This window comes from Sceloporus undulatus, chromosome 3 (genome assembly GCF_019175285.1).
Source record: "Sceloporus undulatus isolate JIND9_A2432 ecotype Alabama chromosome 3, SceUnd_v1.1, whole genome shotgun sequence".
NCBI lineage: Eukaryota > Metazoa > Chordata > Lepidosauria > Squamata > Phrynosomatidae > Sceloporus > Sceloporus undulatus.
In genome coordinates this window covers 100874497-100891847 of record NC_056524.1, presented here as the reverse complement: position 1 = coordinate 100891847, position 17351 = coordinate 100874497, and the positions used below count along the sequence as shown (strand labels likewise).

Here is a 17351-nt window from a genome sequence, read left to right as displayed (position 1 = left end):
ATTGCATTAAGGCTGGCCAAGTAGAGGTCAATTAGAAAAAGGACAAACCTCCCAGGAAACTAGGTCAGGCTATTATGTGACACAGGACATTTTTTTTGTAAAAGGCAAGGAAACTTTCTTTATGAGGTAGATGACATGCCCAAATAAAAAGACAATATATCCACAAACATATTTCTATGACTTTTCATAGGCATGTCCCAGAGTAAAAGGGCATCTTGATCCTCCTTCCTGTTCAAATATTAATTTTCACCCATCCATGTGAGCTCATTTTAATGCCTCCAGAATCATTTGTTGCAGAACTGACACAGAGCAAGACCATTTTTTTTATTTTGTCACTAAATGATTTGTAAACCAAATGGCAAAATTTCAGCCACCTACCATTAACATTTTTCAGTAGACCAAACCAAACTGAACAAAACCCCACACCTAAGAAAAATTGCCCAACAAATCTATTTTGTTCTGCCATTGGGGCAGTTTTTGTTGCAGAGAAGGTAATGCATAAGGGGAAAGCATATCTTATTATCTTCTATGGTTCTATGATTCTAACATATGAGGCAGAAAAAAATGAGAAATATTCCCTTCCCCCATCTACCTAAACAGACAGAAATCCGTCGAGGTTTTCTAACAGTCGTAACCTGAAATACCATTAGCTGCATAAGCAATCTATTGTTTGCAAAGATATTGAAGTGTTCTGTGTCTGAAAGTTGAAATATGCGGTTAAAGCATGGCTGACATTTAAGGTTCTCTGGCAGACATACAGTACTTCATTGGAGACAAAAATCTGAGATTGCCCGACCAATGGCATATGTACATATTCCCAAAATCATTTTATTGTGCTCTGGATGTGGTGAATGTGGATGGTAAATATGATTGCACATTACTGTTGTTTCCTAGTGGCCTGGTAGGAGAATTTAATTCCTTTCCCAAGAGTAGAAACAAGGATAGGGAAACATAGCAATACAGCTGTTTTTGTATTTGAATTACTGTAGTCTGGAAGTGCCATGAAATAAGCTCTGAAATGGCTCTTTCACATTGACTGTGTGGATGATCACTGTACATCTGAAGATTAAAACACTGTGCTACTTCCTGAAAACTGCTCAGAACCTGAAGATAGTGTTTCCTCAGTTCTTTTGTCAAGCACAAATGAGGAGCAGCCTCTTGATATGCCTCATGTTGGAATGACTGGGGACATCTATGAAGTAAAAGACCTAGGGATGGAGAAGAGGAAGTGCATGCTCAGCTGATCCTGTCCAGGAAAGACCAAGTGGAGATCCTAAGGTCATGAAAGCCAGGGATAGAGGAATCTGGTACAGAAACCCATAGTTAGTTTAGTGTAAGCCAGAAAAGGTCTTTAAAGAAAAGAAGTGAAGATTCAATGCTAGAAAACTTTGAACTACTTTTTAGAAGAGTTATTCTTTATCACAGTATCCATGAAATAAATACATAGAAACAGCATTCATTCAAGGCATGAAATATGAGGCACTCAAACAAATGGAAGTATGGCATCTCCTTGACATCACTGTGCTGAAGATATACCCTGGGCCCTTGGTATCTGCTGGGGTTTGGTTCCAGGAAACCCCCCCCATGCCAAATATACTCCCCATGAATACTCAAATCTCATTATATGCAATGGCACAGTAAAGCGATTGGCCTTATATAAAATGGCAAAATCAAGGTTTGCTTTTTGGATTTTAATTTTATTTCATTTTATTTTTGGAATATTATCAAATTGTGAATGGTAGAATTTGTGGCTACAGAACCCATGGATTGGCCTACTGTTCTCTCTCTCTCTTTCTCTCTCTGTGTGTATTACAGAAAAGTCTTGGTAGAACTGTGCCATCTAGACTGCTATATCAGAGCAAGAATGAACCCAGAGAGATTTTATGAAATTCACAAGGCAGTAAAAGTTTAACAACAAAGAAGCAATAACCATACTGTTGAGTCATTAATAAACTGACTGCCTTTTGAGACATGTGCACTCTGTCTGCTGAGTAGCTCCAGAAGTGGTACATACCAGAAACATATCTGATCACTAATGAACAGCAGGCTGAGTTCAGAGGTTAAGATCCATTCCAGTGAAATAAGTAAACCAGGAAAATATGCATAAAAGTTAGATGGAGCCACAATGCGAAGACATCACATCCTTTCAAGGAAGACATTTACCTAGGCCAATAACTTGGTACACCCCGGAAGACCTGTTTAACCTAAATGAATTTAAGTCTCCAGGACCAGATGAGCTACATCCAAGGGTATTAAAAGAACTGGCAAATGTAATATCGGAGCCATTGGCAATAATCTTTGAGAACTCCTGGAAAACAGGAGAAATCCCAGCAGACTGGAGGAGGGCAAACGTTGTCCCCATCTTCAAAAAGGGGAAAAAAGAGGATCCCAACAAGTATTGTCCAGTTAGTCTGACATCAATACCAGGAAAGATTCTAGAGCAGATCATTAAACATAGAATCTGTGAACATCTAGAAGGCAATGCCATAATCACAAAAAGTCAACATGGGTTTCAGAGAAACAAGTCATGCCAGACAAATCTAATCTCTTTCTTTGATAAAATTACCAGCTTGGTAGATGAAGGGAATGCTGTGGATATAGTATATCTTGATTTCAGTAAGGCCTTTGACAAAGTTCCCCATGACATTCTTGCAAAGAAGCTTGTAAAATGTGGGCTAGACAAGGCAACTGTTAAGTGGATTTGTAACTGGTTGACCGGACAAACCCAAAGGGTGCTCAACAATGGCACCTTTTCATCCTGGAGAGAAGTGACCAGTGGAGCCCCACAGGGCTTTGTCCTGGGCCCAGTACTGTTCAACATCTTTATCAATGACTTGGAGGAAAAAATTGGGGGAATACTTATCAAATTTGCAGATGACACCAAATTAGGAGGAATAGCTAATACTCCAGAGGACAGGATCAAAATTCAAAATGACCTGAATAGACTAGAAAGCTGGGCCAAAGCTAACAGAATGAACTTCAACAGGGAGAAATGTAAGGTACTGCACTTAGGGTGAAAAAATGAAATGCACAGATATAGGATGGGGGACACCTGGCTTAAGGAGACAACATGTGAAAGGGATCTAGGAGTCCAAGTAGACCACAAGTTGAACATGAGTCAACAGTGCGATGCGGCAGCTAACAAGGCCAATGCAATTTTAGGCTGCATCAATAGAAGTATACTGTCTAGATCGAGGGAAGTAATAGTGCCACTATATTCTGCTCTGGTCAGGCCCCACCTGGAATATTGTGTCCAGTTCTGGGCGCCACAATTCAAAAAGGACATTGAGAAACTGGAGCGTGTCCAAAGGAGGGCGACTAAAATGGTGAAAGGACTGGAAACCATGCCCTATGAAGAACGCCTTAGGGAGCTGGGTATGTTTAGCCTGGAGAAAAGAAGGTTAAGAGGTGATATAATAGCCCTATTTAAATATTTGAAGGGATGTCATATTGAGGAGGGAGCAAGCTTGTTTTCTGCTGCTCCAGAGACTAGGACCCGGAGCAATGGATGCAAGCTGCAGGAAAAGAGATTCCACCTCAACATTAGGAGGAATTTCCTGACAGTAAGGGCTGTTCGACAGTGGAACACACTTCCTAGGAGTGTAGTGGAGTCTCCCTCCTTGGAGGTCTTCAAACGGAGGCTGGATGGCCATCTGTCGGGGATGCTTTGATCTGGATTTCCTGCATGGCAGGGGGTTGGACTGGCTGGCCCTTGCGGTCTTTTCCAACTCTATGATTCTATGATTCTAAGCCCGGGTTGATTATAATGTGATGACCCCACTGGTCAGTCCATATCTCCACTATGGTCAATATGAGGCAGAATAGTTTTTCCCCATCAGTTCAAAACTGCTGTAATTGTCTCAATTCAGCATTCTCTCAGCATAGAGTAAATACCTGCACAAAGATTTATGCTAGACTGAGACATATATTTTTCCTCTGACTTACTGTATAGCCCCAAAAGCTGTGTCACGTGCAGCCAAGATCAGAGGAGGATCTGGCTACTTCCCCAATAGCCAGATTCCAGTTGATGACGTCAATGCTGAGATCTGCCTGAGTCTTTTGGGATCTCAGCACTGCTGTGATCATTGAGCTTTGGGCATTGCAGAGGGAATACAAACCCTGCAACATCCAAAAAGGACATCTGCATGCATAAGGAACACTTATCTATGAATATATCCTTAACTGAATTCCAGCCAGAGCTTGTTAGCCAAATATTTAATCTAAATTGATACCCTTCAGTAGAATAATCTTAATGTACAATCCCCCTTCTTTTACTTCTAAAGTAGTAAGAAAAAAGGAGGACTGAGCGTGGGAAATTGTTTTACAAGGATCAGTGCAGTAACAAATGACTTACTCTGGTTACCTCTAAAGTGACTGGTAGAAAGAATGGCCATTCATGGAGGGATATTTCCTTCAACAGAAGATTGTTTTGTTATCAGGAGATAACATGATACCACTAATGTTGGGCCTTTCTACAGAAAAATAACAACAGCTGATTTCTTATATGGTTTATGTTCATTTCATTTCACGGTTGTTGTTGTGTTGTTCAAAACAAGATGTTCTATTGGTTATATTTGTGAAAAAGGGGGGGGGCAGGAGAGAGGGCAGACAGCTACTCCAAATAAATGTTCTGCTTAATGTGAATATGGTTGTTTTTTTCTGTCTAGAAATTGTTGATTCTACATTCACAAACATTCCCTTGGATCTGGAGCATAATTTATAACCTACAATATCTTGGAATTCCCATGGAGTTAGGAAATACTCCAGAGATTACTCAGTGCATGGGTTTTTTTTTAATCTGCCTGGATGAGGGTTAAGTGTCTAGAAATGCAGTAGAAGGAAAAGAAACCTGAATCATTAACTAAAATTATCCCACTGAATTTAAACTAATAACTACAGTACTAATGATGCTGATAATTCTTGTTCAGATTGAATAATAGCATAGTATTCCAGATGCCTGTTGTTTCATAACTGTACATTGTTTTGAGATTTTTCACAGCTAGAACACCACTGGGATTAAATAAATGTTTTAGTAGCTATCAGTAGTCATTTCTCAATGTGCTTGATGTTGATATTTCAAAGTAATTGTAGAAATATGCTAATAGTTTTTCTACCCAGTATAAAAAAAAGTAATAAATTACTACAGTAAAAAGGCAACCGGGAGAGAGGAGTATATATTACCTCCATGTACATGAAAAAGGGTCAAAGTCAATTTTAAGGAGAATATATATTCCCCATGGTTAACACAATGGGACTCCCTCCAAAATGTGTATTGTATTAATGAGATGTGAAAATTAAGCCTTTAGAACTGTTTATCTTCTAATGACCAATCACAAAACAAAGCATGCTAAATGAAAGACATATGTGAAGTAAACCATGACAAACAGTTGTCTTTTACAATTTGGTGGAATACTTCTGCAAAATGTGCTAAACCTATTGTCTAGTTTGAACTTCAGTGACAGCTTTGAGAGGAAGAAATTTGGAGTGGGAAATTCGTAAGTGGAGTTGCTTAACTCTGTTCCTGCCAGGTATTTCTTTAGTCCCCCTGAAGCTACTTTGCCTTTAGGGAAGTAGTATCCTTGATAAAGAAGATAAAGGTCACCCCAAAATGTTAATGTTCATCATATCACCTGTATGTTGGTTTTTCTAGATAAAAATACACTAAGTAAAATATAAGAAAGTGCACATTATGATTTTGAATATGGAGACTGCCTACTTTATGCAGCTTCATGGGATTAAGAAATTAAATATTGCTCCCAGAAGTAAAAGGTATTCTTGGATATTTCATAAGCAAATTCAGTATAATTTAAAACTGCATCCTGCTCAGTTGTGTCATGCAATGTAGGCATGCATGACTAGCTTAACAAACCAGACGTCTTGAGGGTTCTGTCATACTATGAATAAGGCAGTGCACTGATACAAGCAGAGGCCGATAAACTATAGATCATTTGTTCAATGTGAAGACTGAAGCCAAGCCTTCTTGTTTCTCTCTTCTCTGACAATTTGTAGAAAATAATCCTTAGTTTGTTATTGATACAAGCCAATGTGTTGTCCTTGAGCATCTCAACAAGCAAAGTGTGGCCATAAGGTTTGTTGTTTGTTTGCAGTTGGTAGCAAGTTGCTTATAAATGATAAGGGAGATTTCACCTGGAATCCTTTTTTAAATTAAAAACAATGTTTAAACAACCTATATATGTCTTGGATTCAGAACAATGGAGATTGACATTTAAAAGAAGGAAAATGGCTGCTAAAAGTGAGGGCCAGCATCATGTAGTGTTTTGAGTGTTGGACTAGAACATTGGGAGACTAGGGTTCAAATCCCAACTCAGTCATGGAAACTCACTGGGTGTTCTTGGGCAAGTCATAATCTATCAGCCTCACAGGACAACAGTGGCAAACCCCCTCTAAAAAACTTTGCAAGAAAACCATTAATAGGTTTGCCTTAGGGTGATTTCAAGGCACATAACAACAGATTTATTTTTATGATGTTATAGACCTTTCACTGTGCATTCCTCCTAGGCAAACTATATTGGAGTGGGTGAGTTCTGTGCTAAAGTATGTGGCACTCACTTCATTTCAGAGGTGCTTGTGCATGAGAGGTTTGTAGTTTTTCATTTTAATGTTAGAATAGCACAAGTCTAGCACAAGTCTTGTTTAGATTGTTTTGGGAAGTGTGCATCAAATGAATTTTTGGTTTGTTATGATGACAAAATTAATTGTTAAAAAGCATTACATAGTAGTTCCCAAGTTTTGAAATTAGTGTGTGATTTCTGTGCTATATAGCATATGGAATCTTGCATTATTTCAGGACAAGAGTGACAAGTTCCGATCTGTTTCAAAAACACAGTTAAGGTACATTGGAGTAAGGTGTAAGGTACCACAATTTCCTGGCTGCAAGAACACACTTCCACTTTTACAAAGCATTAAAGTTGCCTGAGTACATATACTCAAGTACAGTCGGCCTTCCTTATCCATGAATTTTTTTATCCACAGATTTTATCATTCATGGCTTGAAAATATTCCAAAGAAGTATAAATTCCAAATAGCAAACCTTGATTTTCCATTTTATATAAGGGACACTATTTTGTTGTGCCATTATATTTAATGGGACTTGCACATCCATTGATTTTGCAGATACCAAGGGCCCACTGTATTATGCTCATCATTTTATATCTTTTTTTCTGTTTTATTTACAGGATGAAGCAGGAGATGACAGCTGTGCTGAAGAAATTTTACGGGTAGGACTAACATTTATTCTTCAGTAGCTTAGAATATGTTAAAGCTGAACAGATACTGAGGGTGCTCCAGGAGCAACCTGATTGTATTGCAATTATCAAAGCAGTGAGCCAAAATGCTGATATTCAGCATGTCCCCCCCCACTACCCAAAACCAGAAATTTTAAACACTCATTTCTGGTTTTGAAAAAAGCTCACCCACAGGAGTAAAACAGTCTTGAGTGGGGAGAGATAGATAGCCAAATCATACCTCCTGGAGACTTGGTGTGGGAGCAGTTCACCATTTTCATTGACAGACAAAAAGTGGGGACTATTTGAAGGGAGTGAGGATGTATGGTGTCCATCTTGGTGGCCACATGCAGCCCACAAGCAATATTTGTGCTCCTGCTTATGTAAGAAAGCCAGGCATGCACATAAATTCTTTAATTTTATTGTAGAGGACCACAATCATGATTATATTACTCTTCCGGGGCCCTTTCATCGTACACAATTATATCACTATACAGTAATTCTAATTTAACTGCCATACTTCCATCCTCTAGAAGCCTGAGATTTGCAATTTTGCTGTTGTATGCCATAAATCATTTGTACCATATATCTTTCATGGGATTTTGTTGGCAAGATTTGTTCAGAGGGGCTTTGCCTCTGCCTTCCTTTGAGGTTGAGAGAAAGTGACTTACCAACCTAGTGGGTTTCCTTGTCTGAGCAGGATTTCAAACCTTGGTCTCCAGAGCCATAATCCAGCACATTGGCTCCCATTTGCAGTTTAAGTGGAGGGATTTCAAATTTTCGGATAGAGTGCATTGACGAAAATACAAGCCCCAATATTCCATAGGGGGCAGCCATGGCAGTGAAAGTGAAATCATAGTGCTACAACTGTGTATTGTGAAAGGGACCCTGGTCATATTTATTATGCTAATTCATTAGTATGCTGATGAGGTTTACGTGAGGACTGGCTTCTGTCAAACTGCTAGGAAGCCTGGAGGATTGTCGAGTCTGTTGTTTGTGTTTTGTAAGAACAAGTTGAACAGTGTGAACTTACTGATAAAAAGTGCTGTGAGCAATTTGCTTAGCATGTGAGGTTAAAAAGTGGAATTTTAAGAGGATAAAGGTGTCCTTTGCTGTACTTATCAGACAACATCTTGTCTGTCCTGCTGTCACCCAGTTAATATAGTGCACCTATTTATTCATTGATGGGCAAAACCCATCAATGATCTCCCAATCTTGCTATTATAGCACAGGTATTATAGTGTGAAAAGCCTCTTTGATTCATTCCAGCATTACAGCACTCACATGCCAGGATGGAGCCTGATTCATCTCCTCTCATGCCCTTCCACTCACTATTCCAAAGAAGGTTAACGCCATGCCTGTCAGGGTTTTTTCTAAATTTTTGTCTTTACTGTATTTGCAGTATGATAAATTAAAAATAATTTAAATTGTTTTTAATCATTTTTGCCATAACTACACAAACACAGCAAAATTAAAAATAAATAAACGAACAGGCACGGAGTTAGCCTGCTTCAGAATAGGGCACGGGAGGAGGAAAACAACCAGGCACCTCGTGGCTGTAATGCTGGAATTGAAGTGAAGAGGCTTATCACACCCGGCAATGGAGTTTCCAAGAAGTTCAGTTGTGGGAAAGAAGAGAGGTGTGATAACAAACATTTTCAAAGCAGTGTGTTCATGTTTCATTTCATTATTATTATTATTATTATTATTATTAATCTTTATTTATGAAGTGCTGTAAATTTACACAGCGCTGTACATACAATCTTTTTAATTAGACGGTTCCCTGCCCTCGGGCTTACAATCTAAAAAGACATGACACAAAAGGAGAAGGGAGTGATGGAGGGAAAGGGGATGAGGTCCAGCAGTTCCTCTCTACCTCCGAGGCCTGGACCAAGGCAGATGGACTGGAGGGAGGGCAAGGCTTCATAATGGATGGTTAATCTTCTTCCAGGGAAAATACATACTCTCAAGTAGGATAATACATATACAGTATATAGCAATACAGAAAATGGTTCGATAAACAGGCAACAAAAGAACATCAAATAGTAAGCGACAATTATGCAATGCCGGGGAAGGCTTCTCTGAACAGGATGGTTTTCAACTCTGTTTTAAAGCTGGTTAAAGAAGTGATGGCTCTTGCTTGTGGGGGAAGAAGGTTCCAGGAGTGAGGGGCAGCAAGTGAAAAGGGGCAAATCTGGGATGGGGCAGAGGAAATCCTGGGCTGAGACAGCAGCCGTGATTGCTGCAAGATACGAGGCTGGTGTGACAATGTCTTTCGTGATAGGTTGGTACTTGAAATGCTAGACGGTGGCTTTTCTGGAACAATACACCTCACAGAAACTCTTATTCCTTCAAAAAGACAGAGATGGTAATAGCAATAGCAAGGACATTTCTATACCACTTAGCAGTGCACTTAAGCACTTCCTAAGTGTTTTTCAAAGTGTAAGCTAATTGGCCCCAACAAGCTGGGTATTCATTTTTTGACCTGTGGAAGGATGCAAGGCTGAGTGTGCCCTGAAGCCCCGCCTGAGACCGAACTCACAACCTTGTGGTTGTGAATGGCTGTAGTGCCGGCATTTAACCACTGCACTACCAGGGCTCCTGATGGTAAGGCATAGTGTTCATTAAAACCCAGAACACAGAGCTTAGAAAATAGATATTCTACCCAACATTAGAATCTATTGCAGCAGCCATTTTGAAAGAATAAATTTGTTCCAAATTTTTCTGCAGACACTCTAGTCAACATACACAAGATGTGAATATGTTTACAGGATTCAAAGAGATTGTCCATTTAAAGATGCATACATCCTCTACAACATTTTTCACATGTGGCTAAACAACATCAGATTGTGGTCAAGAAGGCAAAAGTTATTAATAAGGAAGACCATACAAGCTAGGAGATGCTACAACTGTTTGCTTTTGTCTAAGCCTACTAAGAAGGGCAAGATTCCTCCCCTTTTCTCTTCTCCTCCAACTGAGTTAATTTAGTGTAAACTATTTTTACACATTGAAGTCAGTCTGAGGATGAAAGGAAAAATGGCACAAGGAAAGAGAAACTTGGACACTTTAAAAGCAGCTGGAAAAGTGGGATCACAGAGGATTCATCAGGACTGCCTGTTCCATATTGGGACAGTTGGAGGGAATACACATAGTGCAGAAAGTATGTGAAATCTAGTGGATATTATATTAAGTTTTGATGCCAAACCATGCCGTATACAATCCCACCCAAGAATCTCCATTGTATTGTTACATAAGATGGAAATAGTATAGAAAAACATGAAAATGTATGATATAGTGAAGAAAATCACTGAGCTTGGTTTGTGGCACACACTCATAGTCCTGGTCAAGTTGATGTTGTTATTTAAATTTATCAGAACCCTTTGTCTATAATGGACTCAAGATGCTTTACAAGAGGAAAATACACAAAACATGAAAAACAAATACATTGAAAACAACGCATCTACAATGTAAAACTACATTTCCTCTATAATTAAAAAAAGCCCAAAGGTGTAATCAACTGGCATAACAACAGCAATTAAGAACTACCCAATCATAATCTGCAAAATGCCCGTTAAAAATAAAAATGTTTTAAAATTTACTTCCTATAACAACTCAAATTAAGAGTACTCTCTGCACAGGCATATTCTTAAAAGAAATCCCACTGGAAAACAGGAAGTAATCCTAACAGAACCAGACCTTTCTTACTGGAAAGTGAAAACTGGAGAAATAGGCTATTTCCAGACAATTGTGATTTTTAATGCGCGTGCGCACACACACACACACACACACACACACACACACATATATTTGGTTTGGGGGAAAAATAATTTATCATGCATTCTGTCCAGGCTCTAATTTTATTCTGAAGAATGGAATTCTATTGAAGTATAAATAAAGCTTGTAAGAAAATTCTAAGCATACTATTAGAAGACAATGTTGGACTGAGGTTCATTGTCTCAGACTGTCAACAGTATGCTACTAGCTGAAAAGATTAATAACTTCAGTTTAAAAGGGGAAGAAAAAATAAGAATGAGATATGGAGCTGACTACAGGGGCAAGTTGACTGGTTAGTTAATAATGCATAACGAAATGTTATGTCAACTTAAAAGCAAACCACATGCAGCTGAAAGGAAATGAAACAATGTTTTGGTATAAAATAGTGGCTGTCTCTAAAACAATGCAATTCTAAGCCTACTCACTTAGACATTGCTCTGAAATCAACAAAATTTATTATACTCTTTTAAGACTGAATTGCCAAAAACCATGTAGAAAATATGATATAATATGGTGCATCTATATTATATTGATGACTAGCAATGATGGCCTGGATCCAAGGGAACTTTAAACTAAAATGCTTGGGGCTGGAAGAGTTTTGGATCTTGGATTTTTTTTTTTTTAATTTTGTAATACCTGTGTTTTCATATGCATATATAATAAGACATCTTGGAGATGGAACCTAAGTCTAAACACAAAATTCATTTATGTTTCATGTACACTTTATATACATAGTCTGAATATTTTTTAAATAATTTTGTGTATAAACAAAGTTTCTGTAATACCATCAGAAAGCAAAGGTGCCACTATCTCAGCCATTCATGAAAATGTTTTGGATTTTGGACGAATTGGGGATTCCAGATAAGGGAGTCTCAACCTGTACTTTTAATTCATTTCTTTTAAAATCACAACTACAATGGGCACTTGGTGTCTACTGGGGTTTGGTTCCAACCCCACCCCTAACCCCATGGCTACCAAAATCCATTGATATTCAACTTTAGCTGATACACCAACTGCATCCCTACATGGCTCAGGGAGACCTTGAAACACTAATACATGCACTGGTAACCTCTCGTTTAAATTTCTGTAATGCACTCTACATGGGGCTACCTTTGTACCAAGTTCGGAAGCTTCAACTGATCCAAAATGCTGCAGCCAGACTGATCACCAGAACACCGAGATCAGAGCATATTACACCAGTATTGAAATCTTTACATTGGCTGCCGATCAGCTTTCAGGCACAATACAAAGTGTTGGTTATTACCTATAAAGCCCTATATGGCCTGGGCCCGAGTTACTTAAGGGAACGCCTCTCCCTACATAATCCGCCCTGCACTCTCAGAACATCTGGAACAAAAATATTAGAATATCCTAAAACCAGGTTGAAAACTACCTCTTCTAGAACATTTGCTGCGATGGCCCCTAGACTTTAGAACAACTTACCAGAAGAGATCCGTCTTATCACTTCTTTGGAAGCCTTTAAAAAAGCGCTTAAGACGGATCTCTTCCGGCGGGCCTATCCAACTGATCTCCTTTAATCTGATTTTGAATAATATTTTACACCTGAATATGATGACTTGATCCTTATGATTGTGAACAATACTGTAACAACGCTTCCTTTTTCTTACTTATTTTCTTTGATTGATGTATTTCAAATTATATATGTATTTTGATGATGTTTTTACTTTCTGTAATCCCGCTTTGATCTAAAGGGAGAAGTGGTAAATATAAATAAATTGTTGTTGTTGTTATTATTATTATTATTATTAGATCCATTATATACAATGGGGTAGTAAAATGGGATCCATTAAATAAAATGGCAAAATCAAGGTTTCCTTTAGGGATTTTTAAAAAATATTTTCAAGCCATGGGTGGTTGAATCCATAGATTCACAACCCATGGGTATGGAGGGACGACTGAAATGCATAACTAAGGTACATTATGATTATAACTTAAAAGGTAACTCCTACTCTTAAACTACTGAGAGTCATAAACTGTTTGTAATTTACTGCAAATCTCCCAGATTTACCAGTATACCCCAATCTACCTTTTGCCCGCCCAGTTTTATTGTCATTAATATAGTAGCTCTGAGGACAGAGGCTGCATCCTCTTATTTGTAAGTTCATATGAGTGTGTTTCATAGTGCTTGCAAGCCTTTGTAAAAGTGTGTAGAATTAGTTATTTCACTGCTGCCTTATTTAGATACCGTGGTTCCATATTGAACAATGATTAGTAGTGGTGCTGTGTATGTGTAACAGCGGGAACACAGGGCTGCCATGTAAATGGGTAATGAAACCAGGTTTGAGACTTGAATGTAAAGGTATCCAAGATACTGAAATCCACCCCCAAATTAGGTTCAGCACTTTGGATAACTGCTTCAAAATTTGGACTAAAAGCTACAGCAGACTGGCAACCAAATTGTCATCCAAACAGCCGACCACACAATAGGCAGAGTTGGATGTAAAAAAGATAACAAAACCCAAATCCCTGGTCTTTTGTGAAATATGTTTTTGGAAGAAAAAGAAAAACAACCTAGAAATCACTACTTACTATGTGTCAATTGGTACTTTAATATTTTCTTACGTGAAATTTGACTCAACTGTAATTTCTTAAAATGGTATGGCTTGATGGAGTAGTGAACACTTAAGAAGAACCTAGACCTTTTATATCTGCCACTCATTTCCTGATTATCTTTCTGGAGGTCAGGCCCTTCATTTTGACACTTAATGAATAAAATGTCTACGTTGCAGGAAATGGGATAATGAATTGTGAAAAGACATAATCAGCAATGACTAAATAATTAAGGGAATTGAAATGTAGAGTCATCAGGGAATGCATTAATAATAACATGATTTTTCCATATGCTAAAAATGCTGTCTTTTTTATAAAAAATATCAGTGATCACATATGCTCTGTAGATAGAAAAAAAGAAATCTAATAGGAACTGTAATTAGATGTTCTGGCTTTAACAGATTGAATAAAAGATGAAATCATATAGAAACTATATTTAGATACAAGCCAGAAAGTAAACTGATTATTATTCATAGTCCTGCTAATAGGTATTCTAATTTATGCATCTAGTGGGAATCATGTTAGGCAATTAGGAAGCTGTGTCACACTTCACTTGCCTTTATGCATTTACATATTTATATATTTTCCAATAACATGGCAACATTTCCCATCTTTTAGTTACCTTTATTGCAAGTAGCTGTCTGGAATATTACCTTGACGTTCTGTCTAATAAATATGGTTACTGGAGCTCTAAAGCTGTTTGAAGTTCAGGGAAATAACATCAAACATATTTCTGTTTTATTTCATCCATTCTGTGACATGGGCTTCTGTTAACCACAACTGGAGCAGGAAGAAACTTACTGTAGCATTCCTACATCATGTTTTTGGAAGCATTATTTTTTTTAAAATAATGTATTCATGATGTGATTCTTCTTATCTGCCTACAAAATGTTTCCCTAACTATTACAGCTTCTCATGACCAGATATCATCATCATTGTTGTGCAACACACCATTGGTGAACTATTAGATTTCTTTACCAAATTGTTTTAACAATTTGAAAATAGGTTAGGGCCAATTATTGTTATTGTGAGTGAAAATAGATGTTAAGCTTGCAGGGACTGACCTTGTTTTCCATTAAAAACTTGAGATCTATCAGGGTGGAGCCAAGTGCAAGGTAGTGGTTCAAGAAGGTGGAATAAAAAGCTTCAGGACATGCTGAGAAATTTATTTTTACTACTGAAGCTAAACATATTCTTTTGCCTGCAAATCTGTTTCCTTTCAATGTGAAATTTCTTTGCAATTGCTGAGGTTTTCAAAATTTCTGAATTTTCTGCAATTTCAGCAACGCAATTTAAAGTGAACTTTCTTTTCTGGTCACCTTTGTTAGGTTGGGTTTTAGAAATCCTTACTGATCTACTGCAAATTGCCCAGGGATCTACCAGCAAATCCTAAACTATCTTCTGCCTGGCCCTGATATATTGCAAATAGATAATATTAATAACAATATTAATATTTTGCATTGTATGTAATAAATTGTATTACCTACAGAGTGAATGAAACAACATTCCGGTGCTTTAAAATGCCATCATGGTGCCTTTAAAGAAGTACTAAAATATGTTATTGTATTGGAGCCAAAAGTATATTCTAAAAATGATTCCAGCCTAAAGTAATTTGTTGTTCTTTTGTGTTGAACACACTACACTCCCTAGCATACTTTAGTGTTATTTATAAATATACTTGAAACCTAAGGTTTCAGTCTCAACTTTCGGGGGTAATTCTGATTAGTATTAATTATCATTAGCCCTAATGCAGATGCAGAGCTTGGAACATTAGGGCAAAAAAACACAAACATTAATTTTGTGATCTTTTTGCTGACTCCTACAATGATAACTTTTTTAAAAAAAGAAAGATAAAGCTACTTCTGTAATTAGTAACCCTTCCATTTCATTTTCTTATGATGTCACTCAGGCTGTACCTCATACTGTAGACTTTGTCTGTACTCTTCTTTTCTTCCCTTTTCCCCCTAGAAAAAAAAGTGCAAGCAAGTAAGCAGCTATTTATTCACTTCTTTTTCCTTCATAGAGGGTGGGTGGAGTGGAGATTATGATGATCCTCCACCTCTCAACATGTCTTGTCAGCTCTGTTACACCACTGGTCCAGCCTGGGTTGATTCATTAACCTCACTTCCAAGCCAGTTATAGAGTTCTAGGCATCCCTGACTGACTCCAGAGCTGATAAGAGGAAGGGAAGATGGTATAAATTACCAAGACCTAGTGGTCTGGAAGGGGACCAGAGGAATAATTCATAAGTAATAGTTGGTTATCCTAATGTGCTATTTCCTGGACCATTATTTCCAAGTTTTATACAGATTTCCAAGTTCTGTGGAATACATGGTAGGGAGGAAGGTGTTTTTTTTTTAAGCTGGTGAGAAAAGAAGGGGGAAAAGGAGTAATGTGAAGTCAAAGGCTTTCACGGCCAGCATCCATAGTTTTTTCTAATTTTTTCGGGCTATGAGGCCATGTTCTAGAAGAGTTTATTCCTGACGTTTCACCAGCAGCTGTGGCTGAAGATGCCATCCACAACTGCTGGCAAAACATCGGGATTAAAATTTTCTAGAACACGGCCCCATAGCCCGAAAAATGAAGGTAGTAAGATAATTTGTCTAACCATGGTTCAGAGATCAGTTAGGACAGATAGCAATAGCAATAGCATTTACATTTCTATACCACTTATCAGTGAACTCAGCACTCTCTAAGTGGTTTACAACCTGTAAGTCAATTGCCCTCAACAAGCTGGGTACTCATTTTACTGAGCTATGAATAGATGGGAGGCTGAATCAACCTTGGAGCCCTGGGATTGAACTCACAACCTTGTGGCAGCAGTACTGGCATTTAACCACTGCGCCACCAGGGCTCCAGCTATGTGTGCACCAGGCTTCCAATTAAATGAAATAAGTATTGAAAAGAACAAGATATACAGCCATGTAAAATATGTGATCAAAGTAATACAACAATTTGCAGGTAGTATTTTTTTAAATGATACCTATGTTTTAAATGTTAGTGCTTTGGATCCAAGTTTTTTGTTGTGTGCTTTCAAGTTGTTTCTGGAGTATGGCAACCCTAAGGCAAACCTATCAAGGAGTTGTTGGGTTTTTTTGCTAAGAATTGTTCAGAGGAGGTTGCTTTTGCCTTCCCTTGAGGTTGAGAGAGTGTGACTTGTCCAAAAGAATTCTAGGTTTCAATGGCCCAGCAGGGATTTAAACCCTGGTCTCTATAGTCATCCAGATCCAAGTAGGGAAGGTGAACTTAAAGAATTTACAGGGATGTTGCATTTGAAATCATAGTAAAACTGTTTTCTGGCACCAGCTTAAGCCAGGTTGGTGATTTGCATCAATTTTAGGGTCATAAGTAATAGCTATAGAAAGGACACCCTGAAGTAATGGAGATCCCTCTGTGTGGTATATGTATAATCCATTTTTCTCGACCTTGGAGTCTTCAGAAAAATCTCAGAATTTTGAGGCTTACGTTAGATCTTCTTCCCTCTTTATAAAGTCATAGGAACCGGGTACACGATTTCTTGGCTGTCTCACTATCTCTTGGCTCCAGGCTTGACGTTTTGGCTGCAGAGCATCTTTTATAATTAGGCTGGCAAAAATTTCTGTTACTGTTCTCTGCTCACTCCAAGGTCTAATTGACAGCTGTTCAAGCTTCACTCCCAGATGGCCATGCCAACACCTTGAAGTTGATCTGCCTCTGATATGATTTACTTCCACCTGTCACGTTAGGGAGCTCTCAGGCTAAAACAGAATTTATTCCCAGGAG

The 17351-nt window shown here is 38.1% G+C and overlaps 1 protein-coding gene across 1 annotated transcript in view; it reads left to right on the top strand.

The window, feature by feature from the left end:
• Positions 1-17351, top strand: part of AFF3 (AF4/FMR2 family member 3) — a 299241-nt gene that overhangs the window by 124827 nt on the left and 157063 nt on the right. Inside the window, exon 4 of the mRNA XM_042460463.1 lies at positions 7197-7238. Within this exon, the coding sequence (XP_042316397.1) occupies positions 7197-7238 (42 nt within the window). The remainder of the gene's footprint in view (positions 1-7196; positions 7239-17351) is intronic.